This window comes from Papio anubis, chromosome 1 (assembly GCF_008728515.1).
Source record: "Papio anubis isolate 15944 chromosome 1, Panubis1.0, whole genome shotgun sequence".
Lineage (NCBI taxonomy): Eukaryota > Metazoa > Chordata > Mammalia > Primates > Cercopithecidae > Papio > Papio anubis.
Window position 1 is genome coordinate 26965633 of NC_044976.1, and position 27580 is coordinate 26993212.

The 27580-nt window shown below is 45.4% G+C and overlaps 1 protein-coding gene across 3 annotated transcripts in view; it reads right to left on the reverse strand.

The window, feature by feature from the left end:
• Nucleotides 1–27580, reverse strand: part of TAF12 (TATA-box binding protein associated factor 12) — a 36494-nt gene that overhangs the window by 4986 nt on the left and 3928 nt on the right. For 2 of the 3 annotated variants that reach the window (XM_017958895.1, XM_017958902.3), the window contains exons 2-4: nt 10555–10806; nt 6068–6145; nt 353–467 (exon numbers count right to left, since the gene is read on the reverse strand). In XM_017958895.1, coding sequence (XP_017814384.1) covers nt 353–467; nt 6068–6145; nt 10555–10722 — 361 coding nt within the window. In that variant the 5' untranslated portion in view covers nt 10723–10806. Of the gene's footprint in view, nt 1–352; nt 468–6067; nt 6146–10554; nt 10807–12520; nt 12606–27580 lie in introns of all 3 variants that reach the window. The other variant, XM_003891454.5, reaches the window with a different exon arrangement.

Genomic DNA, 27580 nt, shown 5'->3' on the forward strand with positions numbered 1-27580 from the left:
TGTGCCAGTCACTTTACAGACATAGTCTATAATTCTCACAACTATTCTGTAAGGAGGATATTATGATCCTCACTTTACAAATGAGGAAACAGACTCTAAGAGATACTAGGTAGGAAAAATAGGGTGATACAGCTGGAAAGTGGCAGAATCTCGTTTCAAACCCATGCCTGGGCTCATTCTCCCTACCATAGATGGATTTATCTTTTCTATTTGGTGCTGTTATTGAATTTATACATAAATCCCAGTGCCCAATAGTCTGACTCTGGCATGAAGGTTCTTCTGACTGCACTTTCCCTGGCAGTCCTGAAGAAGCAGTTGAATATATACTTCAGGGAGAAACAAGACCACATACCTAAATGCAGCTGGACATCTTTCACCTCCAGGGTGCTGGACTTGCGATGCCGCGCAAGCTGACAGGCTGCTGTCACCACACTCTCGATAAAATCATCAGCAATCTGCAGCAGCATCTGGGGAAGGTAAAGTGGGGAGAGTCAGCACGACATTGGCAGGGTGGGCTCCTGTTGCTGGGACAAGTGCTTTCAGCTTGTATTGCGTATTTAGTCAGGCTTTCTAGTAGAAGGCTGGAATCAGCATTTGGGCTAAGGTGAGGAAGAGGAATGAGAAGAACAAAAGAAACATTACCCAGGTTGAGTGCAACTCATACCTTACTGAGCATATAATTTCTACCCAGCAGTAATCAACTAACCCAATCCCTGCCCTCCATATCTTTATTTATTAGTGAGAAAATAAAAGTGAATCATTTGAATTCCTCACTCACAGTATTTTAAAAGCACTTTTGTTTCCATTATCTCACTTAGTCCTTACAATAATCCTGTGAAGAAAATGGGACATGGATTTTATTCATTCCACAGAGGATTTCACAGACTCAGAGAGACTAATTTGTTCATGGCCATTTAAGTAGAAAGCAGAAGGCCAGGCGCAATTGCTCATGCCTGTAATCTCAGCACTTTGGGAGGCCGAGTTGGGAGGATCACTTGAGATCAGAAGTTCGAGACCAGCCCAACAATATTACAAGAGCCCCATCTGTATTTTAAAATAAGTAGGCTGGGTGCGGTGGCTCATGCCTGTAATCCCAGCACTTTGGGAGGCTGAGGCGGGCAAATCATGAGGTCAAGAGATTGAGACCATCCTGGCCAACGTGGTGAAACCCTGTCTCTACTAAAAATACAAAAATTAGCTGGGTGTGGTGGCGTGTGTCTGTAGTCCCAGCTACTTGGGAGGCTGGGGCAGGAGAATCACTTGAACCCGGGAGGTGGAGGTTGCAGTCAGCCGAGATCGTGCCACTGTACTCCAGCCTGATGACAGAGCAAGACTCTGTCTCAAAAAAAAATAATAATAAGGCCGGGCGCGGTGGCTCACGCCTGTAATCCCAGCACTTTGGGAGGCCGAGGAGGGTGGATCACAAGGTCAGGAGATCGAGACCATGGTGAAACCCCGTCTCTACTAAAAATAGAAAAAATTAGCCGGGCGCAGGGGCGGGCGCCTGTAGTCCCAGCTACTCGGGAGGCTGAGGCAGGAGAATGGCGTGAACCCGGGAGGCGGAGCTTGCAGTGAGCCGAGATTGTGCCACTGCACTCCAGCCTGGGCGACAGAGCGAGACTCCGTCTCAAAAAAAAAAAAATAATAATAATAATAATAATAATAATTTAAAAAATAATAACAAATAAATAGAGGCCAGGCATGGTGGCGCACACCTGTAATCCCAGAACTTTGGGAGGCTGAGGTGGGCAGATCATTTGAGGTCAGGAGCTCGAGACCAGCCTGACCAACATGGTGAAACCCAGTCTCTAAGGGCTGTGCACAGTGGCTCATGCCTGTAATCCCAGCACTTTGGAAGACCAAGGCAGGTGGATCAACTGAGGTCAGGAGTTTGAGACCAACCTGACCAACATGGTAAAACCCTGTCTCTACTAAAAATACAAAATTAGCTGCGCACGGTGGCGGGCATCTGTAATCCCAGCTACTCTGGAGGTTGAGGCAGGAGAATCGCTTAAATCCAGGGGGTGGAGGTTGCAGTGAGCCGAGATTGCACCACTGCACTCCAGCCTGGGCGACAGGGCGAGACTCTGTCTCAAAAAAAAAAAAGAAAGAAAGCAAGCAGAGGAACCAGGATTCCAACTCAAGGGTTCTGAGTCTAAATCTTGAGTTCTTTCCACATCACTATCAATTATTATTGGACTGTGTGAAGAGAAGGATGAGAATTCTGAAGATAAAAATCTACATATCTACATGAGGCACTCCTATAATCCCAGCACTTTGGGAGGCCGAGGCAGATGGTTTGCTTGAGCTCTGGAGTTTGAGACTAGCCTGGGCAACATGCATGGCAAAACCCTGTCTCTACAAAAAATACAGAAATTAGCTGGGCTTGGTGGCATGCACTTGTAGTCCCAGCTACTTGGGAGGCTGAAGTGGGAGGCTTGCTTGAGTCCACTTAGTCGAGACTGCAGTGAGCTATGATCATGGCACAGCACTCCAGCCTCGGTGATAGAGACCTCATCTCAAAAACAAACAAACAAATAAGTAAATAAATATGCACACATGAAAAAACTGAGATTTTTATCAGTCCATAGAGTCCCCATGGCTTCCTCTGCTGACAAACAAAAACAAACTAAAATTACAACCATAGATACAAAATTCCTTGTTCTGGTGGACCATTAACTCATTGTCATCTTTACTGTGGGAACCAAATGCACACCATCTAAGAGAAAGATTTCTGATTAAACAGCAGATCAATTGACCTCCTGTTCCTCCCTAATCCCATTAATATGACAGTTAAAAAAAACATATTGCCAGGTGCAATGGCTCATGCCTGTAATCCCAGCCCTTTGGGAGGCCGAAGTGGGTGGATGACCTGAGGTCAGGAATTCGAGACCAGCTTGACCAATATGGTGAAACTCCGTCTCTACTAAAATTACAAAAATTAGCTGGGTGTGATGGCGTGCACCTGTAGTCCCAGCTTCTCAGGAGACTGAGGCAAGAGAATAGCTTGAACCCGGGAGGCGGGGGTTGCAGTGAGCCAAGATCACGCCGCTGCACTCCAGCCTGGGCAACAGAGCAAGATTCCATCTCAAAAAAAAAAAAGAAGCTAAGGGATAAACTCTCAAGATAGGAGACTGGAATTTTCTCTGGAGATACTGAATGATTCCAGAGAAAAGACTCACAGATACTGACATTTAGGGAACTTTCCATTAGGAAGGTTGACTTATGGACAAATTACTCTGAAGTCAATCAAGTCTGTGGTCTGCTAGAGTGAACCGAGACCAGCTCATAAAAGCCAATTGTGGGCCGGGCGCAGTGGCTCACGCCTGTAATCCCAGCACTTTGGGAGGCCGAGATGGGTGGATCACGAGGTCAGGAGATCGAGACCAACCTGGCTAACACGGTGAAACCCCGTCTCTACTAAAAAATACAAAAAACTAGCCGGGCGAGGTGGCGGGCGCCTGTAGTCCCAGCTACTCGGGAGGCTGGGAGAGGCAGGAGAATGGCGGAATGTGGGAGGCTAGCGGAGCTGCAGTGAGCCGAGATCAAGACACCGGGCACTCTAGCCTGGGCGACAGAGCCGACCCATGTCAAAAAAAAAAAAAAGGCCGGGCGCCGGTGGCTCAAGCCTGTAATCCTAGCACTTTGGGAGGCCGGTGACGGCGATCAATGCAGGTCAGAGATCGAGACCATCCTGGCTAACACGGTGAAACCCCCGCCCTACTAAAAAATACAAAAACCAGCCGGGCGCCAGGTGGCGGGCTTCGTAGTCCCAGCTACCGGGAGGCTCGAGGCAGAATAGCGAACCTGAGCGGAGCTTGCAGTGAGCTGAGATCCGCCACTGCACTCCAGCCTGGGTTTACAGAGCCAGACTCCGCCTCAAAAAAAAAAAAAAAAAAAGCCACTATGTACCTCTTTTCCCAAGTTTGTATTTAGTGATGTCAAGGTTGGTAGAAATAGTTACATCACAGAAATAATAAAGTACTGCAAATTGGGCATTTTCTCCAAAGAGCTGGTTGTTAAACATTTATCCATATATTACTGGGCCAAATTCATCAATTATGCTTCAAATCAGCTTTCAGTGGTGATTCTTTTTTTTTTTTTTTTTTTTGAGACAAGGTCTCGCTAGGTCAGCTTACAGGCTGGAGTGCAGTGGCATATCTCAGCTTCCTGCAAGCCCACCTCCTGCTCACAGTATTTTCCTGCTCAGCCTTCCCAAGTAGCTGGGACTTAGGTTCTCGCCACCATGCCTGCTAATTTTTGTATTTTTAGTAGAGATGGGGTTTCACTCAGTTAGCCAGGATAGTCTCTCGATCTCCTGACCTTGTGATCCACCCGCCAGCCTCCCAAAGTGCTGGGATTACAGGCGCGGAGCCACTGGGCGCCTGCCCAGTGGGTGATTGTTTAAGAATGAATAGCCAGGGGTCAGACATAGTGGCTCACACCTATAATCCCAGCACTTTGAAGGCCAGGCAGGTGGATCACCAAGGTCGAAGTTTGAGACCAGCCTGGCCAACATGGTAAAACCCTGTCTCTACTAAATATAAATGAAATTAGTCAGGGTATGGTGGTGTGCACCTGTAATCCCAGCTACCGAGAGGCTGGGAGGTGGGAGAATCGCTGAACCTGGGAGATGCAGCTGCAGTGAGCCGACATCGCACCACTGCCCTCCAGCCTGGGTGGCTGAGCAAGACTCTGTCTCAAAAAAAAAAAAGAAAAACAGTAAGGAAAGTTATATGGGCTGCCAGCAGGCATGATAGCTCATGCCTGTAATCCCAGCACTTTGGGAGGCTGAGGTGGGTGAATCACCTGCGGTCAGGAGTCCGAGACCAGCCCGGCCAATGTGGCAAAACCCCATCTCTACTAAAAATACAAAAATTAGCCAGGGTGTGGTGGCACATGCCTATAATCCCAGCTACTTGGGAGGCTGAGGCAGGAGAATCACTTACTTGAACCCCTGGGAGGCAGAGGTTGCCGTAAGCTGAGATCGTGCCACTACACTCCAGCCTGGGCGACAGAGCAAGACTGTCTCAAAAAAATTTAAAAAAAAAAAAAAAAAAAAAAGTTATATGGTACATATGTGAGTGGTGTAAAAAATTCTCATTTACCATAACTCACACCTGTAATCCCAGCACTTTGGGAGGCCAAGGCAGGTAGATAACCTCAGATATCGCACCACTGCCCTCCAGCCTGGGTGGCTGAGCAAGACTCTGTCTCAAAAAAAAAAAAAAAAAGAAAAACAGTAAGGAAAGTTATATGGGCCAGCAGGCATGATAGCTCATGCCTGTAATCCCAGCACTTTGGGAGGCTGAGGTGGGTGAATCACCTGAGGTCAGGAGTTTGAAACCAGCCTGACCGATATGGAGAAACCCCATCTCTACTAAAAATACAAAAATTAGCCAGGTGTGGTGGCGCATGCCTATAATCCCAGCAATTCAGGAGGCTGAGGCAGGAGAATCACTTGAACCCGGGAGGTGGAGGTTGCGGTCAGCCAAGATTGCGCCACTGCACTTCAGCCTGGGCAACAAGAGCGAAACTCCATCTCAAAAAAAAAAGAATATTATAAAATTAATGGGTCAAAGAGTATCTCTTTAAGTATATTACTTAGAAATACAGAAGAATGTTACAGAAACAGCTAAAATTGTTCAAAGTGATTGCCTATGAGCAACAGACTATGCCTTTTTTAACAGGCAAAAGTAGCAGCAATTATTGGGTATAAAGCAAATGCAGATTTGTCTGTGCTCTTATTTTATTTTATTTATTTATTATAGTTGTGCAATCTTGGTTTACTGCCACCTCGGCCTTCTGGGTTTAAGAACACCTCAACCTCCCCAGTAGCTGGAACTACAGATGCACGCCACCACGGTGAGCTAATTTTTTAATGTTTTGCAGAGACAAGGTCTCATTATATGGCCTAGGCTGGTCTTGAACCTCTGGGCTCCAGCAATCCTCCTGCTTCGGCCTCTCAAAAGGCATGAGCCACTGCATCTGGCCTGTTTGTGCTCTTAACCACTATGCTATACCAGTTCTCAGGGACCAGTTTCTGGGGTACCCAACCCCACCTTACCTCCTCCACATCTTCATCCAACTGCTCATTAGGATCCACTTCTCTTACTAAGTCCTGTAATTTCTTCTTTGTCAATACCTAAAGTTAATTGGGAGAAGACTTTTCAACCAAGTATTAAGGAAACGAAACAAATCATTACCCTGTAATGAAGAAAGGCTGTCAAATGGTTGGTTTTAATTTCCACTTTCCAATGAGTTCACAGTCTGGCCTACCTGACTATGCTGCTATAAGACAATACTCTCAAGATAGAAGTAACTTACGGAAAGGTGGAAAGAGCAGTTTGAAGACAGGCCAGCATCCAGCTGTCAGGCAGTATATTTCAGCCTCATGTCTTTTTCTCACTGTGCCTCTCTACATGAAGAAATTTGCAATTCTCTGACCACCACAAATTGTACCATGCCCCTTGCCTTTAGACAAGTGTTTTTTTTTTTTTTTTTTTTTTTTTTTGAGACAGGGTCTCCCTCTATTGCCCACTGGAGTACAGTGGCATGAACATGGCTCACTGCAGCCTTGACTGCCAAGCTCTCCCACCTCAGCTTCCCAGCTAGCTGGGACCATAGGCACATGCCACCACACCCGGCTAATTTTTTTTTTTTTACTTTTTATTGAGAGACAGGATCTCGCTATGTTGTGCAGCCTGCTCTTGAACACCTGGCCTCAAGTGATTCTTCCACCTCGGCCTCCCAAAGTGCTGTACATGCTCTTCCTCCCTTCTTCTTTCTTGCTCAGCTCATGGTGCCTCTTTCTGATGCTTTTCCTAGCCCATCTCAGTAAAGGTAACCACTTACTTCCTTGTTTGGCCTCTACTGTATCCTATGCACCCTTTATCATTGTGCATATTTATACACTTCCCTGTTTCTGACTTAATAGGCTAAAAGCTCCCTGAGGGCAGCCTTCATAAAGGAAATGTCATGTTACATACATATGCCATTAAAAAGTGATCAAAAGAAAGCCAGGCACAGTGATCTGTGCCTGTAGTCCCAGCTACTCAGGAGGCTGAGGCAGGAGGATCACTTGAGGCCAGGAGTTGAAGACTGCAGTGAGCTATGATTGTGCCACTACACTCCAGCCTGGGGAACACAGGAAGACCTCATATCTTAAAAAAAAAAAAAAAAAAAAGAAACGGCTGGGTACAGTGGCTCATGCCTGTAATCCCATCACTTTGGAAGGCCGAGGTGGGAGGACTGCATGAGCCCAGGACTTCAAAGACCAGCCTGGGCAACATGGCAAGACTGCATCTCTATTTTTAAAAAACATCTAAAAAATGGCCGGGCACAGTGGCTCACGCCTGTAATCCCAGCACTTTGGGAGGCCAAGGTGGGCAGATCACGAGGTTAGGAGACCGAGAATATCCTGGCTAACATGGTAAAACCCTGTCTCTACTAAAAATACAAAAAAAAAATTAGCTGGGCATGGTGGTGGGTGCCTGTAGTCCCACCTACTCGGGAGGCTGAGGCAGGAGAATGGCGTGAACCCAGGAGGCGGAGCTTGCAGTGAGACGAGATTGCGCCACTGCACTTCAGCCTGGGCAAGAGTGAGACTCCATCTCAAAAAAAAAAATCTAAAAAATATATTAAAAATTTAAAAAAAAAGAAAAAATTAGGCACTTGACCTCCTTAGTGCCCATTTGAGTCTCTTCCAAGTGTACTTTCCTTTCTTTCCTGCTGTAAACCTTCCAGTAAAATTCCACTTAAAAAAAAAATTAATTAAAAAAAGAGCTGGGTATGATGGCTCACGCCTGTAATCCCAGCACTTTGGGAGGTGGGTGGATCACCTGGGGTCAGGAGTTCGAGATCAGCCTGACCAACATGGCGAAACCCCGTTTCTCCTAAAAATAAAAAAATTAGCAGGGCGTGGTGGTGGGCGCCTATAATCCCAACTATTAGGGAGGCTGAGGCAGGAGAGCAGCTTGAATTGGAGGTTGCAGTGAGCCAAGATCACGCCATTGCACTCCATCCTGGGTGACAGAGCAAGACTCTGTCTCAAAAAAGAGAGAGAGAGAGAGAGACAGGAAAAAAAAAGAAAAATACCAAAACCCATACACTACAATGCTAACCATGGCTATTTTAGGGTGGTGGCATTAGAATTATGGGCTATTTATTCTTTGTGTATTTCTGAAGTTTCTGTGATAAACTTGTATAATTTTTGAAATAAGGAAAAAATAAACTTTTTTTTTTTTTTTTGAGACAGAATCTCATTCTGTCACCCAGGCTGGAGTGCAGTGGTGCAATCTCAGCTTACTGCAACTTCTGCCTCCCGGGTTCAGGTGATTCTTCTGCCTCAGCCTCCTGAGTAGCTGGGACTACAGGCGCGCACCACCACGCCAGGCTAATTTTTGTAATTTTAGTAAATATGGGGTTTCAGCATATTGGCCAGGCTGGTCTTGAACTCTTTTTTTTTTTTGAGCCGAGGTCTCGCTCTGTCGCCCAGGCTGGATTGCAGTGAGCGATCTCGGCTCACTGCAATCGCTCCAGTTCACGCCATTCTCCTGCCTCAGCCTCCGGAGTAGCTGGGACTACAGGCTTGCCTGCATGACTGGTTTTGTCTTTTAGTAGAGAGCGGGGTTTCGCTCGTGTTATGGGATGGGTCTCCGTCGCCCGGCCTGCGTGATCCGCCCGTGAAACAAGTGCTGGGATTACAAGCGACCACAGCGCCCGGCCCTTTTTGAGGCGGAGTCTGTCTGTCACAGGCTGGAGTGCAGTGGCGGATCTCAACTCACTGCAAGCTCCGCCTCCGGGTTTGTGTTTCTGCCTCAGTCTCCAGTAGCTGGGACTACAGGCAGCCCGCCACCTCCCACCCGGCTAGCTTTTTTGTATTTTTAGTAGAGAGCGGGGTTTCACCGTGTAGCCAGGATGGTCAGTCTGACCTGCGTGTCCCGCTGTCTCAGGCTCCCAAGGTGCAGGATTACAAGGCTTGAGCACGCTTCCCGGCTGGTCTTGAACTCTTGACCTTGGGCTGTTGCCTGCGCCAGCCTCCCAAAGTGCTGGGATTACAGTGACACGCTTAGCCAAGAAAATATGTGGGGGCAGAGTCTTGCTCTGTCGCCCAGGCTGGAGTGCAGTGGAGTAATCTCTGCTCACTGCAAGCTCCGCCTCCCGGGTTCACGCCATTCTCCAGCCTCAGCCTCCCAAGTAGCTGGGACTACATGCGCCCGCCACCATGCCTGGCTAATTTTTTTGTATTTTTAGTAGAGACGGGGTTTCACCATGTTGGCCAGGATGGTCTCAATCTCCTGACCTCGCGATCTGCCCACCTTGGCCTCTCAAAGTGCTGGGATTACAGGCTTGAGACACCATGCCCGGGCGAACCCAGAAATTTGAGGCTACAGTGAGCTATGATTATACCATTGCACTCTAACCTGGGCAGCAGAGCAAAACCCTTTCTCTAAAGAAAAAATGAATAAATATTTGTTAATGACGTCTCATATCCATCCATTCTTCTTCATTCTATCATTATCACCTAATTCAAGCCTTCACTACATGTCTTGATTTATTGCAAAAGTCTTAGAATTGGTCATCCACCCAGTCTAACCCCCTTTTTTCCACATCCTGTCCCCTTACTGCCAAGTTAATCCTCTATAGGATACACTATTTTTATTATGTTACTTTTACTCCTTTATTAAATATCTGCAAAGATCGTATATTGCCTAAAAGTTCCAATAGAAATTTATTAGTATAGGTCCACTATGTTCTGCCCTACCTACACAATTTTAAATCCTGTCTTCTACAACAGACTCCATATTCAACATAGGTTGATATCCTGACTGTTCAACCCGCTCTCATTAACCTTTGCAAGTCCCTCCACTCATTCCCTTGAAATACTGGGCCAACGCATCCATTCTACACAGCCTACAAAAAACAAGTCAAAGGGATTATACTTATTTCTTGTGGTTCTGGAGGGCAGAATCAGAATTATGGGTAGAAAGAATGCAGCAGATTTTAGAATCACTGAAGAAAATTAATAATGGCAGCAACTGGATGAACTAGAAGATGGAATGACTAGAAGCAAGAATACTTTTATCATAGGAATAATGAATCAATTTATTATTTTATTTAACAACTACATGGTTAACATGTATATAAAGTACTTATCAAAATGAAAGAAAAAAACACCTTTCATAGGCAAGGTATTGTGTGTGTATGGATGGATGGATGGATGGATGGATGGATATATGCATACACACAACCATATACAACACAGTAATTAATAAACACTGTACATGATAATTTGCTAAAGAATGTTAGAGGAGTATATATTCAGAACAACTTGAATCTGTGTCTCCTGAGTTGGGAGTCCTCAAATTTGGCCCAAATAAACTCTCTACTTATATTAAAACAAACAAAACAAGTTAGAAATCCAAAAGAGGGAAAAGACCTTTTCAGCTAAGATAAAAAAAGCAGCATCTGAGATGGACATCTCTTTAAGTATTACAGGTTGAAATAATAGGTAAGAGGTGGCACAGAGAAGAAAGAGTAAGAGGATGATACCTGATTGTTTTCAGGGCTAAGACGACCTCCTGTCCCAGGAGTGCCTGGTATCTTTACCACTGTAGTACTGTTGGCCATGGAGCCTTGTGGAGGGGTACTGGCTGGTTCCGGTTTTATGGATGAGAAATTGGAGAGGTTGATTAGGGCTGAGGGGCCAAACTGGTTCATAATCTGCCGAGCTTTGGACTTCAGCTCATAGAGCTTATCGAGATCCTGTTTCTTTTTGGAGCTGTGAGGACCAAGGCCAATTAACTGGAGAAGAAAAGCACAAGAATTAGCTCTAGAAGAACCTATAATAAAGGATGAATCTTGAGAGTAAAAAGAGGCCTGGTGCAATGGCTCACAACTGTAATCCCAGCACTTTGGGAGGCCCAGGTGGTAGGATCACTTGAGCCCAGTAGTTCAAGACCAGCTTGGGCAACATAGGAGACCAAAAAAAAAAAAAAGGTAAGTAAAATGAGGTCTGTTAGACTTTGAGGGTTCTTCAGTATATATGGAATGGTGACCATTTAATACCCACACATTAAAAATAGGGAATGAATAATGTTTATTATTCTCACCTGATTTTAGAAACCATCTCATCTCCAAATGTTAAATGAAATAGTCCACAAAATTGAAACAAGGAAGAAAGTAAATGAAATGAAGAATCTTATGTACAAAAATAAACTAGGGCTGGGTGCAGTAGCTCATGTCTGTAATCCCGGCATGTTGCGTGCCTGAAGTGGAAGGATCACTTGAGACAGGAGCTCGAGACCAGCCTGGGGAACACAGGGAAGCCCTATCCTTGTAAAAATTTAGCTGGGGCTGGGCGTGGTGGCTCACACCTGTAATCCCAGCACTTTGGGAGGCCAAGGTGGGTAGATCACCTGAGGTCAGGAGTTCAAGACAAGCCTGACCAACATGGTGAAACCTCATCTCTACTAAAAATACAAAAAAATTGGCTAGGCATGGTGGCACATGCCTGTAATCCCTCCAAGCTACTGGGGAGGCTGAGGCAGGAGAATTGCTTGAACACGGGAGACAGAGCTTGCAGTAAGCCAAGATCATGCCACTGTACTCCAGCCTGGGCAGCAGAGTGAGACTCGGTGCCCCCCTGGCAAAAAAGAAAAAAAAAAAAAAAACTTAGCTGGACATGGTAGCATGTGGTCCTAGCTACTCGGGAGGCTAAGGAAGTTGAGGTTGCAATTAGCCATGATCACACCACTACTGCATTCCAGCCTAGGTGACAGAGACACTATCTAAAAATAAAATGAAATAAAATAAAAGTAAACTACAGGCTGGGTGCAGTTGGCTCATGCCTGTAATACTAGCACTTTGGGAGGCCGAGGTGGGTGGATCACCTGAGTTCGGGAGTTTGAGACCAGTCTGACCAACATGGAGAAACTCAACTCTACTAAAAATACAAAATTAGCCAGGTGTGGTGACACACGCCTGTAATCCCAGCTACTTGGGAGGCTGAGGCAGAAGAATTGCTTGAACTTGGGATGCAGAGGTTGACGAAACTCCATCTCAAAAAATAATAATAAATAAATAAACTAGAATACGCAAGACGTTTTTGAGAACTTTGTAAAAATACTAGGTTAAGTACTACATGCATTATTTTTAAAGTATCAAATAATGTTAAATTCAAATAAGTCATAGCACAATCACATCCTTTAAAAAATCAGTCACAAAGCTTAATACAGACTAGTTCATTTTGGCATTTCAAACATGCTTAAGTCTATGTCAGGGCTATGCCCAATAAATATAACTTTTAGCAGTTGTTAAAAGTAAACTCCTCTTTATCAAGAGCAATTTTTTTCTGAGTGTTAGCAATCTAAGTACATGCAGAGACCCTAGTCTGGAGCAGCTGAGCCTCCTGAATCTTAGAGTCATGAGGTTGACTCTGCGGATGTCAGCTTGGGTGTCACCACGATCAGAAGCACATTCACCAAGTTCTGCTCACAGTAGCCTCAAACTTACTTACAGCTATCTGAGTGTCTAGATCTTTAATTACATCAGCAACAGCTGTGAGCCCGGTGAAATGAGAGGCAGCCATTTTCAAAAGCTACCTGTAAATGAACAACTGGCATCAAGCACCATCCTTGCCATGGAACCATTTTAGTTGCATGGCCTGGTACATCTTCACCAACCAGGATCCAAGCAAACTGGATGTGGAGAAATATATCTCCTTTTCCTTAGTGGGAGCCAAGACAAACATCTCCATCTCTTTCATAAGCAACTTTGAAAATTAATTAATGATGATCATGGCACAAATAGACCGTCTTCTTATAAAATGAATGTCTGTTGTTAGGGATAAACTAACAGCATATGGAATATTTCATTGGGCAAAATTGTGGGATATGAGCCTGCAGGAATTATGTCAATGGCTTTCAGAACTTGATAAAAGTTGGCAACATAAATGTCTATCTGTATCTATTCTACTCTTGTCCCTAGTGCTGAGTTCTTCCTCACCACACTGTCTGACTTTCTAATATGAGAAATCTGGCCCAGCCCAGTGGCTCATGCATGTAATTCCAGCACTCTGGGATGCCAAGGCAGGCAGATCACTTGAGGTCAGGAGTTTGAGACCAGCATGGCCAACATGGTGAAATCCAGTCCCTACTAAAAATACAAAAACTAGCCAGGTGTGGTGACACGTGCCTATAATCCCAGCTACTTGGGAGGCTGAGGCAGGAGAATCACTTGAACTCAGGAGGCAGGGGTTGCAGTGAACCGAGATCAGGCCACTGCACTCCAGCCTGGGTAACAGAGCGAGACTCTGTCTCAAAAAAAAAAAAAAAAAAAAAATAGAATAAGAAATCATGTTATCTTGGTTTACTCTTAATAAAGGCAACTAAGTATATACTGGTTAAAAACCCAAGATAAACTAGGCAGACTTGCTGGCCAAGAACCAGCTAATGGGAACAGAAGAGTATTAGGATCACTTGTTTGTTTTAACCGTATGTGGCCTCCTTCTCCCCTACCCGCAAACATTACCAATAGAAGAGTCAGGATAGAAACATTTCTTTTTTTTTTTTTTTTTTTTGAGACTGAGTCTGGCTCTGTCGCCCAGGCTGGAGTGCAGTGGCCGGATCTCAGCTCACTGCAAGCTCCGCCTCCCGGGTTTACGCCATTCTCCTGCCTCAGCCTCCGGAGTAGCTGGGACCACAGGCGCCCGCCACCTCGCCCGGCTAGTTTTTTGTATTTTTTAGTAGAGACGGGGTTTCACCGTGTTAGCCAGGATGGTCTCGATCTCCTGACCTTGTGATCCGCCCGTCTCAGCCTCCCAAAGTGCTGGGATTACAGGCTTGAGCCACCGCGCCCGGCGGATAGAAACATTTCTTAACATGGTAATAGCTGTTCTAATATTATAAAAGCAAACTATTTTCCCAAAGCAAGTTCTATCCAAAAGCTTCATTAAGGATCAAACTGTATCCTCATCACTCTAGCCTCACACTGAACATACTATATCTCTCAAAAACATTCCCACAACCTTCAAGGGACTTCCCAAATAATACTGAGTATTGCACAAAATAAGTGGAGACTTTTTAAAATATATATTTAAAATATATATTTTTGAGTAAGAATTCTTGAGTTCACTGCAGACTCAAACTCATAGACTCAAGCAATCCTCCCATCTCAACCTCTTAAGTAGCTAGGACTACATGTGCACACCATTGCGCCCAGCTAATCTTTTTTTTTTTTTGGTAGAGATGGGATCTTGCTATGCTGCCTACGCTGGTCTCAAACTCCTGGCCTCAAGTAATTCCCCTGCCTTAGCCTACCAGAGTGCTGGAATTATAGGCTTGGGCCACCACACTCAGGCTTGTCTCTTTTTTTTTTTCCTGAGACGGAGTCTCACTCTGTCGCCCAGGCTGGAGTGCAGTGGTGCAATCTTAGCTCACTGCAACCTCTGCCTTGTGGGTTCAAGCGATTCCTGCCTCACCCTCCTGGTTAGCTGGGATTACAGGCACATGCCACCATGCCTGGCAGATTTTTGTATTTTTAGTAGAGGCGGGGTTTCACCATGTTGGTCAGGCTAGTTTCAAACTCCTGACCTCGTGATCCACCCACCTCAGCCTCCCATAGTGCTGGGATTACAGGCGTGAGCCACCGCACCCAGCCTCAGCCTGGCCAACATGATGAAACCCCATCTCCACTAAAAATACAAAAAATTAGCCAGATGTGGTGGTGGGCACCTGTAGTCCCAGCTACTTGGGAGGCTGAGGCAGGAGAATTGCTTGAACCCAAGAGGCAGAGGTTGCAGTGAGTCGAGATCATGCCACTGCACTCCAACCCGGGCAACAAGAGTGAAACTGTCTCAAAAAATAATAATAATAAATAAATAATGAAAACCTTTTTTAGGACGGGTGAGGTGGCTCACGCTTGTAATCCTAGCACTTTGGGAGACTGAGGCAGGCAGATCACCTGAGATCAGGAGTTTGAGACCGGCCTGGCCAACATAGTGAAACCCCATCTCTACTAAAAATACAAAAAATTAGCCAGGTGGGGTGGCAGGTGCCTGTAATCCCAGCTACTTAGGAGGCTGAGGCAGGAGAATCACTTGAACCTGGGAGGCAGAGGTTACAGTGAGCCAAGATCGCACCATCGCACTCTAGCTTGGGTGACAAGGACGAAACTCCATCTCAAAAAAAAAATTATTTTTTTAAAGATCTGGAGACAAAAAATATGGCCTATCCTACATAGTACGAAATATGAATATTCACATATCAAATTAGGATTTTTTTTTCTTTTTTTGTTGTTTCCAGCGAGGTTGGATGAAATTAGGAAATAACCTTAAGGAATAGCTCCAACAGCAGTCACTTTAATGAAATAAGTGCAGGCGGGGTGCAGTGGCTCATGCCTGTAATCCCAGCACTTTGGGAGGCCAAGGTGCATGGATCACTTGAGGTCAGGAGTTCGAGACCAGCCTGGCCAACACGGTGAAACCCCCATCTCTACTAAAAATATAAAAATTAGCCGGGTATGGTGGCACGCACCTGTAATCCCAGCTACTCAGGAGGCTGAGACACGAGAATCACTTGAACCTGCGAGGCAGAGGTTGCAGTGAGCTGAGATCAGACCATTGCACTCCAGCCTAGGCAACAATGTAAGACTCCATCTCAAAAAAAAAAAAAAAAAAAAACACACCAGCCGACGGGCGCAGTGGCTCATGCCTGTAATCCCAGCACTTTGGGAGGCCGAGGCAGGTGGATCACAAGGTCAGGGGATCAAGACCATCCTCCTAACACGGTGAAACCCCGTCTCTACTAAAAATACAAAAAATTAGCTGGGCGTGGTGGTAGGCACCTGTAGTCCCAGCTACTCGGGAGGCTGAGGCAGGAGAATGGCATGAACCCGGGAGGCGGAGCTTGCAGTGAGCCAAGATTGTGCCACTGCACTCCCTCAAAAAAAAAAAAAAAAAAAGAAGTGGAACCTCTGGAGAAGGGGAAAAATCAGTTTCTCCCTAAGAAACTTGACAAAAATTTACTGCTGTCATTGACCTTGCTGAAAAGCAAACAATACTTCTGAGTTTTAAATAATTCTGGCTAAGCAAACTATTTCTTCCTATAAAAACAAAACAAAAGCAGATGATAACCAGACACACACTGGTGCCAGACTAACACTACCCTTAGTTTCCTAAACTATTTCTTAATATGGTAAGATTTTAAAACTGTAACACATTTGAGTGGGTGGTAATACATAGGTTTATACAACTGTCGAACTCCTCCCATTGAACATTTAAGATCTGTGCATTTTTACTGTATGTAAGTTATACAGTTAAATATAAATCAAACACCCCTCCAGCTCCCCAGGAAAAACAGGTAAAACAGTGTACTACTAGATATTTATCCTACAGAAAGGAAAACTTGAGCTTGAGACCAGCCTGGTCAATATGGTGAAATCCCATCTCTACTAAAAAAAAATGCAAAAATTAACCGGACATGGTGGCGAGGGTGCCTGTAATCCCTTGGGAGGCCAAGGCATGAGAATGGCTTGAACCCAGAAGGTGGAAGTTGCAGTAAGCCGAGACTGCCACTGCACTCCAGCCTGGGTGACAGAGCGAGACTCTGTCTCAAAAAAAACATAAAAAGGTGGTCACAAAAAAAATATTGTACGATTACTTTTATATGAAATGTCCAGAATAGGTTTTAAACCCATAGGCAGAAAGTAGATTAGTTGTTGCCTACGGCCAGAGCATGTAGGAGAGGAATAGAGACTGACTGCTAATGGGTATACGGTTTCTTTTAGGGGATACAAAAATGATCTAAAATTACATTGTGGTGATGGTTGCCAACGCCGATTGTATTAAAAAAAAAAAAAAAAAAAAACCCCAAACCCCCCAGATTCATACACTTTAAATCAGTGATTTGTATGAAATGTGAATGATTTAAATAAAGACTTTTTTTTTTAAACAAATGAGGAGGCTCATGAAATGGTCTCCAAGAGAAATTGTTCAATGAATGAAAGCAAAGTATAGAATGGGAGAATATTTTGTTATCGTTTATTAAAACACATGTATTGCCAGGCACAGTGGTTCACGCCTACAATCCCAGCACTTTGGGAGGCCAAGGTGGGCAGATCACCTGAGGTTGGGAGTTCGAGACCAGCCTGACCAACATGGAGAAACCCCTCTCTAGTAACAATACAAAATTAACCAGGCGCGGTGGCGGGCACCTGTAATCCCAGCTATTTGGGAGGCTGAGGCAGGAGAATCACTTGAATGGAGAGGTGGAGGTTGCAATGAGCCGAGATTGCGCCACTGCATTCTAGCTAGGGTGACAGAGCAAGACTCCGTCTCAAATAAATAAATAAAACACACATACACAGACACACAGTTGTAAATTCATAAATTATTCCTGGCAAGATCCATAAGAAACTGATAACAGGGGCCGGTACAGTGGCTCAAGCCTGTAATCCCAGCACTGGGAGGCCAGTAGTTGGATCACAAAGGTCAGGAGGTCGAGACTATCCTGGCTAACATGGTGAAACCCGTCTCTACAAAAAAAAAAAAAAAAAAAATTCAAAACTGATCATATACCTAATGTAAAAATATACAACTTTTTGAAGAAAACAGGAGAAAACCTTCATGACTTTGGGTTAGTCAGAGTTCTTAGATACAACATCAAAAGCACAATTCACAAAAGAAAAGAACTGATAAAGTGGACTTAATCAAAATGTAAAACTTCTGCTCTGCAAAGGATAATAAGAAGGTAAGTTGGGTCAGGTGCAGTGGCTCACATCTGTAATCCCAGCACTTTGGGGAGGCCGAGGTGGGCAGATCACAAGGTCAGGAGTTCCAGACCAACCTGGCGAAGATGATGAAACCCTGTGTCTACTAAAAATACAAAAATATTAGCAGGGCGTAGTGGAGAGTGCCTATAATCCCAGCTACTCGGGAGGCTGAGGCAGAGAATTGCTTGAACCCAGGAGGCAGAGGTTGCAGTGAGTGAGACGTGCACTGCGCATCACACCCTGGGTGACAGAGTGAGACTCCATCTAAAAAAAAATGAAGATATGTCACAGATTAGGAGAAAATATTTATAAATCACATATCCAATGAATGACTTGTATCCAGCAAACATAAAGAATTTTCAGTAAAGGTTGTGGTAGGGAGAAACAATTTTTTTCAAAATTCAACAAGCGGTAGTGGTGGCTCTCACGTCTGTAATCCCAGCACTTTGGGAGGCCGAGGCGGATCACAAGGTCAGGAGGTCGAGGCCTCCTGGCTAACAGTGAAACCCATACTCTACCAAAATACAAAAACCTAGCCCGGACTGAGGTGGCCGAGGCATAGTCCCAGCTACTCGGGAGGCTGAGGCTGAGGAAGAATGGCATAAACCTTGGGGCCGGGCTTGCACGGTGAGCTGAGATCGGTACTGCATTCCAGCCTGAGTGAAAGAGACTCATCTAAAAAATTCAACAATAAGAAATAACAATGACCAGGCGGTATGATTAATCAAGCCTGTAATCCCAGCAGCACTTTGGGAGGGCCGAGGGCAGGATCCGCCAGTCAGGAGATGAGACCATCCTGGCTAACACAGTGAAACCTGTCTCTACAAAAAAATACAGAAACTAGCCGGCCGAGGTGGTGAAGCCTGTAGTCCCAGCAGGGGGGAGACTGGGGGCAGGAAGAATGGCGTGAACCGAGGAGAAGTGAGGCCAGCAGTGAGCTGAGATCCAGCCACTGCACTCCACCCTGGGCGACCCGGCGAGAGACTCAGATCTCAAAAAAAAAAAAAAGAAAAAAAGACAATTAATTTAAATGGGCGGGTCGCGTATTGTGATGAAACAAACCTCAATCCTTGCACTGGGAGGCGAGAGGCAGGCGGATCACAGTCAGGAAGTCGGAGGCCATCACAAGCTAACCCGGTGAAACGTCTCTACTAAAGCACAAAAAACTAGCCGGGCTGAGGTGGCTGAGCCTGTAGTCCCAGCCTTTCGGGAGGCTGAGGCAGAGGCCGTGAACCAGGGCTGAGGGCTGCAGTGAGCTGAGATCTGGCCACTGCACTCAACCTGGGTGACAGAGCAAGACTCCAGTCTCAAAAAAAAAAAAAAAAAGAAAATGGGCGAGATTCAAAGCTGGGCTCACTTTTAATCCCCAGCACCTTGGGTGGCTGAGGCAGGCGGATTGCCTGAGGTCAGGACTTCAAGACCAGCCTGGCCAACATATAGTGAAGACCCGTCTCTACTTAAAAATACAAAAATTATCTGGGTGTGTAGCACACATGAGTCAACTACTTGGGAGAAAGCTGAGGCAGGAGAATCCACTCAAACCCGGAGGTGGAGGGTTCCAAGTGAGCGAGACTGCCTTGCCAGCCTGGGCAACAGAGCAAGACTCAAGTCTCAAAAAAAAAAAAAAAAGAAAATGGGCAGACTGGCATGATGGCTCATGCATGTAATCCCAGTACTTTGGGAGGCCAAGGCAGGAGGATTGCTTGAGCTAAGGAGTTTGAGACAAGCCTGGGTAACATAATGAGACCCTGACTCTATTTATTTATTTATTTTAAAGGGCAAAAGATCTGAGTAGACCCTTCATCAAAGAAAGTGATAAACAAATGGCAAATAAGCACATGAAAAGATGCTCAGCATCATTAGTTATCAGGAAAATGCAAATTTTTAAAAACATGATATACCTATATAAAATAGCTAAAATTTAAAAACAAAAGCAAGTGCTGGAGAGGATTCCCAAAGGAACTGAAACCCTCATACATTGCTGGTGTGAGATTTTTTCATGTATTGCTATGTCTGCTTGGGTGTTTAAACTGAGGTTCAAGTCAGAGGTTCCTGGAGGCCGAGATGGGCTGGATCACAGGTCAGGAGATCGAGACCTCATCCTGGCTAACACAGTGAAACTCTGCCCCTACCAAAAATACAGAAAAACTAGCCGGGCGAGGGTGGTGGGCCAGCCTGTAGTCCCAGCTACTTGGGGGCCTGAGGCAGGAGGTCGGCGCGATCCCCGAAGGCGGAGCTAGCAGGAGCTGAGATCCCAGCCACTGCACTCCACCCCATGACCGAGCGACTCCGCCTCAAAAAGAAAAGAAAAGAACAGCCCAATTTGTAGAAAAATGGGCAGATTCAGCCTGGGCTCACGCCTGTAATCCCAGCACCTTGGCAGGCTGAGGCAGGCGTGATTGCTCCTGAGGTCACAGGACTTCAAGGACCAGCCTGGCCAACATACAGTGAAGCCCCGCCTCTACTTTTAAAAATATCATGGCTACAGTAATTATCTGGGTGTGTCACATGACACATTATAGTCCCAACTATCTCTGGGAAGCTGGAGGCAGGAGAATCACTCAAACCCGGGAGGTGGAGGTTACAGTGAGCCGAGACTGCACCACTGTACTCCAGCCTGGCAATAGAGCAAGACTGGCCTCCAAAAAGAAAATGGGCAGATCGAGCATGATGGCTCATGCATGTAATCCAGTACTTAGAGGCCAAGGCAGGAGGATTGCTTGAGCTAAGGAGTTTGAGAGATGCTTCTGGCAAATATTAATGGAGACCCTGAATTTATTTATTTATTTATTTTAAAGGCAAAAGATCTGAGTAGACCCTTCATCAAAGAAGATAAACAAATGGCAAATAAGCACATGAAAAGATGCTCAGCATCATTAGTTATCAGGAAAATGCAAATTTTTAAAAACATGATATACCTATATAAAATGGCTAAAATTTAAAAACAAAAGCAAGTGCTGAGAGGATACAAAGGAACTGAAACACTCATACATTGCTGGTGTGAATGTAAAATGGTATAGTTTTTCTGGAAGACAGTTTGGTAGTTTCTTCTAAAGTTAAATGTATACTTACATGCCTCAGCAATCCTACTCCTAGGTATTTACTGTAGAGAAATGAAACGCATATCTGTAATACACAAAAATCTGTATATAAATGTTTATAGCAACATCATTCACAACTACCAAAAACCGAAAACAATCCAGATGTCCTTCAAATGGTGAATAAACAAATTATGGTATATTCATTAAATGGAATAATTGTGAAATAGGAGAAAGGAAATAGGTGCAGTGGCTCACATCTGCAATCTCAGCAATTTGGGAAGCCAAGGCAGGTGGATCACCTGAGGTCAGGAGTTTGAGACCAGCCTGGCCAACATGGTGAAACCCTGTCTCTACTAAAAATACAAATAATTACTGGGCATGGCTGCATGTGCCTCCAATCCCAGCTACTCTGAGGCTGAGGCAGGAGAATCAAGAACCTGGAGGCTGAGGTTGCAGTGAGCTGTAAGATTGCTTCATTGCAATCCAGCCGACATAACAAGCTGAAACTCCATCTCAAAAAGAAAGAAAGAAATAGAAAGGAAAGACTACAGGCTGGGCGCGGTGGCTCATGCCTGTAATCCCAGAACTTTGGGAGGCCGAGGCAGGTGGATCACCTGAGGTCAGGAGTTGAAGACCAGCCAGGCCAACATGGTGAGAGCCTGTCTCACTGCTAAAAATACAAAATTAACTGGGCATGGTGGCTGCTGTGCCTGTAATCCCAGCTGGGCTTGGGAGGCTAGAGGCAGGAGAACTACTTCAACCCGGGAGGGCAGAGGTTGCAGGTGCAGGATCGACCATTGCACTCCAGCCTGGGCAGCAGAGTTAGAATTCTGTCCAACAACAAAAACAACAAAAGACTAATTTACTTGACAGTTGCAACAACATAGATGAATCTCAAATGTATCATACTAAGTGAAAAAGGCAAGGCTCAAATGGCTATATAATTCCATTTATAGGCCACTCTGGAAAAAAAGTTATAGGGATGGAAAATAGATCAGTGGCTGCTAAGGAGTCTGGGGCAGAGGAGCGTTTGACTACAAAGGAGCAGCATGATTAAATCTGTGGAGGTGGGGGGTGACATTGTTCTGTATCTTGAGTGTTGTAGTGCTTACATGACAGTATGTATTTGTCATATTCTATCAGTTATGACTGTACCCCCATAATAATTTTATTGTATATAAATTTAAAAATAATTTTTTTGGGGGCAGAGTTCTGCTCTTGTTGCCCAGGCTGGAGTGCAATGGCGCCATTTTAACTCACTGCAACCTCTGCCTCCCAGGTACAAGCAATTCTCCTGTCTCAGTCTCCCAAGTAGCTCAGATTACAGACATACACCACCATACCCAGCTATTTTTTTTTTTTGTATTTAATACAGACGGGGTTTCACCATGTTACGCTGGTTGCAAACTCCTGACCTCAGGTGATCCACCTGCCTCAGCCTCCCAAAGTGCTGGGATTACAGGGCATGCACCTCCAAGCCCGGCCTATTTTTTTTTGAGACAGAATCTCACTCTGTTGCCCAGGCCAGAGTACAGGGGCCCAATCTTGGCTCACTGTAACCTCTGCCTCCCGGGTTCAAGCGATTCTACTGCCTCAGCCTCCAGAGTAGCTGGAATTACAGGAACGTGCCACCAGGCCTGGCTAATTTTTGCATTTTTTAGTAGAGATGGCATTTCGCCATGTTGGCCAGGTTGGTCTTGAACTCCCAACCTCAAGTGATCCACCTGCCTCAGCCTCCCAAACTGCTGGGATTACAGGCATGAGCCACTGTGCCCAGCCAAAAAATAAATTTTAAAAAGTAAAATGGGGCCAGGTGCAGTGGCTCATCCTCTGTAATCCCAGCACTTTGGGAGGCTGAGGTGGGCAGATCACTTGAGGTCAGGAGTTCGAGACCAGTCTGGCCAACACGGTGAAACCCCATCTCTACTAAAAATACAAAAATTAGCCAGGTGTGGTGGTGCGTGCCTGTAATCCCAGTTATTTGGGAGGCTGAGGCAGGAGAATCACTTGAACCCAGGAGGTGGAGGTTGCAGTGAGCCGAGATCGTGCCACTGAACCCCAGCCTGGGTGACAGAGTAAGATTCTGTCTCAAAAAAATAAAAAATAAATAAAAATCAAAAACATAAAAAGAGGCATTAACTGGCTGGGCACCGTGGCTCACACCTGTAATCCCCACACTTTGGGAGGCTGAGGCGGGCAGATCATAAGGTCAGGAGTTCGAGACCATCCTGACCAACATGGTGAAACCCCTTCTCTACTAAAAATACAAAAAAAATAACCAGGCGTGGTGGCACTCGTCTGTAATCTCAGCTACTTAGGAGGATGAAGCAGGAGAATCGCTTGAACTCGGGAGGCTGAGATCACACCACTGCACTCCAGCTTGGGTGACAGAGACTCCATATAAAAAAACAAAACAAAACAAAAAACCACAAAAAACAGGCATTAACTGTGGGACAGTTTGAGAGAACAATAATAATTAACCCTTACTATTACCTACTATGTAGAAATTGTGTGCTATGATTCACAAAGAAAATATGGAAAGTCCATCCCCCAGTGATTTGTAGTTGAAAATATTTAGTAATTCTATCAAAACATGATGGTATGGGTTAGAGTTCAATTTAAATAACCTCATCTGGGCCAGGTGCAGTGGCTCATGCCTGTAATCCCAAAACTTTGGGAGGTTAAGGTGGACAGATCACCTGAGGTCAGGAGTTTGAGACCAGCCCGACCAACATGGAGAAACCCCATTTCTACTAAAAATACAAAATTAGCTGGGCATGGTGGGGCATGCCTATAATCCCAGCTACTCGGGAGGCTGAGGCAGGAAAATTGCTTGAACCCAGGAGGCAGAGGTTGCAGTGAGCCGAGATCACGCCATTGCAGTCCAGCCTGGGCAACAAGAGCAAGACTCCATCTCAAAAATAAATAAGTAGGCCGGGTGCAGTGGCTCACACCTGTAATCCCAGCACTTTAGGAGGCTGAAGCGGGTGGATCATGAGGTCAGGAGATCAAGACCATCCTGGCTAACAGGGTGAAACCCCATCTCTACTAAAAAAAGAAAAAAAAGGCCGGGCGCGGTGGCTCAAGCCTGTAATCCCAGCACTTTGGGAGGCCGAGATGGGCGGATCACAAGGTCAGGAGATCGAGACCATCCCGGCTAACACGGTGAAACCCCGTCTCTACTAAAATACAAAAAACTAGCCGGGCGAGGTGGCGGGCGCCTGTAGTCCCAGCTACTCGGGAGGCTGAGGCAGGAGAATGGCGTGAACCCGGGAGGCAGAGCTTGCAGTGAGCTGAGATCTGGCCACTGTACTCCAGCCTGGGCAGCAGAGCGAGACTCCGTCTCAAAAAAAAAAAAAAAAAAAAATACAAAAAATTAGATGGGTGTGGTGGCGGGTGCCTGTAGTCCCAGCTAGTTGGGAGGCTGAAGCAGGAGAATGGCATGAACCCGGGAGGCGGAGCTTGCAGTGAACTGAGATTGTGCCACTGCACTCCAGCCTGGGTGACAGAGCAAGACTCCGTCTCAATAAATAAATAAATAAATAAATAAACAAACAAACAAATAAAACCACATCTATCCTCCCTCCTTTTAAACTGTGGTTGACAGGCTGAGGATGACAAGCCCTAATTACTTCCCTTTTAACAACCTTGTACTTCAAACAGAAGTCTAGCTGCAACCCTATTACTGTATTGAGAGGATCTAATTTTTCATAGGGTAGGAATTAAGGAGACCTTGCAACAGTTGTAAGACGCTGGTATTCTCTGTGCATCTATTCCATTAACTGTTTTTTTAAAAAACAAAACAAAGGTGAAGAGAAAGGGGAACAGAAGACCAGGTAGCCTTCAAAACTTTTTTGTTTACCTCTGAAATGTTTAGTAATTTATTATTTAAGCAAAATATTGGAATCAAGAGGACTGGCCTGATGGCACAAAAGCCCTATACTGTGGTGTATAACTTCACTTAATGACTGGTTTTTCTACCTGGCTGTTTCTTTCCTCTGTGGCTTCTAAATGTATCTAAATGAGCTCATATTTCCCAGCCTAAATAAGCTAAAAAGGATCAATTATTTGCAATCTGTAAGACTCCAGAGCAACAGAAATGCAAGATTTTTTTCCAGTTTGCAATTAGGATTGGTTAATTGAGGCTCCAGCTGGTTTTGATTTATCAAAAAGGCAGTATAGGCCACATGTGGGACCCCATATCTGTAATCCCAGAACTTTGGGAGGCCAACATGGGAGGATTTTTTGAGGTTAGGAGTTGAGGACCAGCCTGGGCAACACAAAAAGATCCCGTCTCTAACAACAACAAAAGGTAGTATAGTGTATGGTACAGTGGTCAAGGATATGAACGATGGTAGCAGTATCTGGGTTTAAGTACCAACTGTGCCACTTTTTAGCTGTATTGAGCAAGTTACATAAACTCTTTATGCCTCAATTTTCTCATCGGAAAAAATTAAGTTGATAATGAAGTACAGGGTGGGCTTGGTGGCTCACACCTATAATTCTAGCAGTTTGGCAGGCTGAGTGGGAGGATCACTTGAGCCTAGGAGTTTAAGACCAGCCTGGGCAACATAGTAAGATCTTGTCACTACAAAAAAAAAGAATCAAAAAATTAGCCAGGCTTGGTGGCATGCACCTGTGGTTCCAACTACTTGGGAGGTTGAGGCGGGAGGACTGCTTGAGCCCAGGAGGTTGGTGCAGTAGTGAGAGGTGATGGCACCACTGCACTCCACCGTGGGTGACAAAGCAAGACCCTGTCTCGGGGGGGAAAAAAAAAATCAACATACTGCTCAGTGCAGTGGCGTACACGTATAGTCCCAGCTACTATGAGGTCTGAGGTGATGCAATGGCTTGAGCCTAGGAATGCGAGACTGTAGTACATTGTGATAGGCCTGTGGCTAGCCACCATGCTCCAGCCTGGAAAATAAAGCAAGACCCCATCTCTCAAAAACTACCAGTGTTTCACCCATCCTGCTGCTAACCCAGCACACATATCCATATGTGCTGGCACCATATAAGTTTTCTTTATGACTTCAAAGATTAACAAAATAATGGTGGACTGAAAACAAACGGTAGCAACAAGTGGTCAGGAGGCTGATGAGAGGTACTGTGGAAAACCCAAATCAAGAGGGCTGGGTGCCATCTTTGGTCAGTTTCCACATCCACAATTAGGAGTTGGACCAGGCAAATTCTTTTTTTCCTTTTTTTTTTGAGACAGAGTCTCGCTCTGTCACCTAGGCTGGAGCGCAGTGGCACGATCTTGGTTCACTGCAACCTCCACCTTTGGCCGGACCAGGCAAATTCTAAAGTCGCTTGAACCTGGGAGGTGGAGGTTGCAGTAAGCTAAGATCACACCACTGCATTCCAGCCTGGGTGACAGAGCAAGCCTCCATCAAAAAAAAAAAAAAAAAATTCAGTGTAAGATTTTCTTTTTAATTAGCTGGTTATGGCTGTGTGTGCCTGTAATTCCAGCTACTGGGGAGGCTGAGGTAGGAGAAGTGCTTGAACCCGGGAGGCAGAGGCTGCAGTGAGCCAAGATCACCCCACTGCACTCTAGTCTGGGCGACAGAGCGAGACTCCATCTCCAGAAAAAAGATTTTCTTTTTTTGTTGTTGTTGCCCTCTTTACCCTCCCTGTCTGACTTAAATTACGTCCATACATAGAGATTTCAAAGTCTGTCTGCCTCCAACACACCTGTTTCACAGTGCAGCCTGTAAACATTGCTGATATAGTGCCTACAAAATACTTTGGGGCTTTCCATAAAGAATCCCAATCAAAAGTAGTATGTCTTTGCCAGGTGTCATGGTTCATGCCTACAAGCCCAGCACTTCGGGAGGCAAATGCAGGAGGATCACTTGATGACAGAAGTTTGAGACCAGCCTGGGTAATCGTAGTGAGACCCCATTTCTATATTTTTAAAATTATTTTATTTTCTTTGGAGATGGAGTCTCACTCTGTCGCTCAGTCTGGAGTGCAGTGGTGCGATCTTGGCTCACTGAAACCTCCACCTCCTGGGTTCAACTGATTCTCCTGCTTCAGCCTCCCGAGTAGCTGGGATTACAGGCGTCTGCCACCACATCTGGCTAATTATTGTACTGTATTGTATTGTAGTTTTATTTTATTTTATTTTTTGAGACAGAGTCTCACTCTTGTCAGTCAGGCTGGAGTGCAACAGGGCAATCTCAGCTCACCACAACCTTCACCTCTTAGGTTCAAAGGATTCTCGTGCCTCAGCCTCCAGAGTAGCTGGGATTACAAGCATGTGTCACCATGCCTGGCTAATTTTGTATTTTTAGTAAAGATGGGGTTTCTCCATGTTGGTTAGGCTGGTCTCGAACTCCCAACCTCAGGTGATCCGCCTGCCTCGGCCTCCCAAAGTGCTGGGATTATAGGCATAAGCCACTGTGCCCAGCCTAATTTTTTTTTTTTTTGGAGGCAGAGTCTCACTCTGTCACCCAGGCTGGAGTACAGTGGTGCGATCTCAGCTCACTGCAGCCTCTGCCTCCCCGGTTCCAGCAACTGTCCTGCCTCAGCCTCCCAGGTAGCTGGGACTACAGGCACACGCCACTATGCCCAGCTAATTTTTGTATTTTCAGTAGAGACGGGACTTCACCACATTGGCCAGGCTGGTCTTGAACTCCTGACCTCAGGTGATCTGCCTGCCTCAACCTCCCAAAGTGCTGGGATTACAGGCATGAGTCACCAGGCCCAGCCCCTATTTCTATCAATTTTTTTAAAAAGGTGATATGTCCTGGACCAGGCGCAGT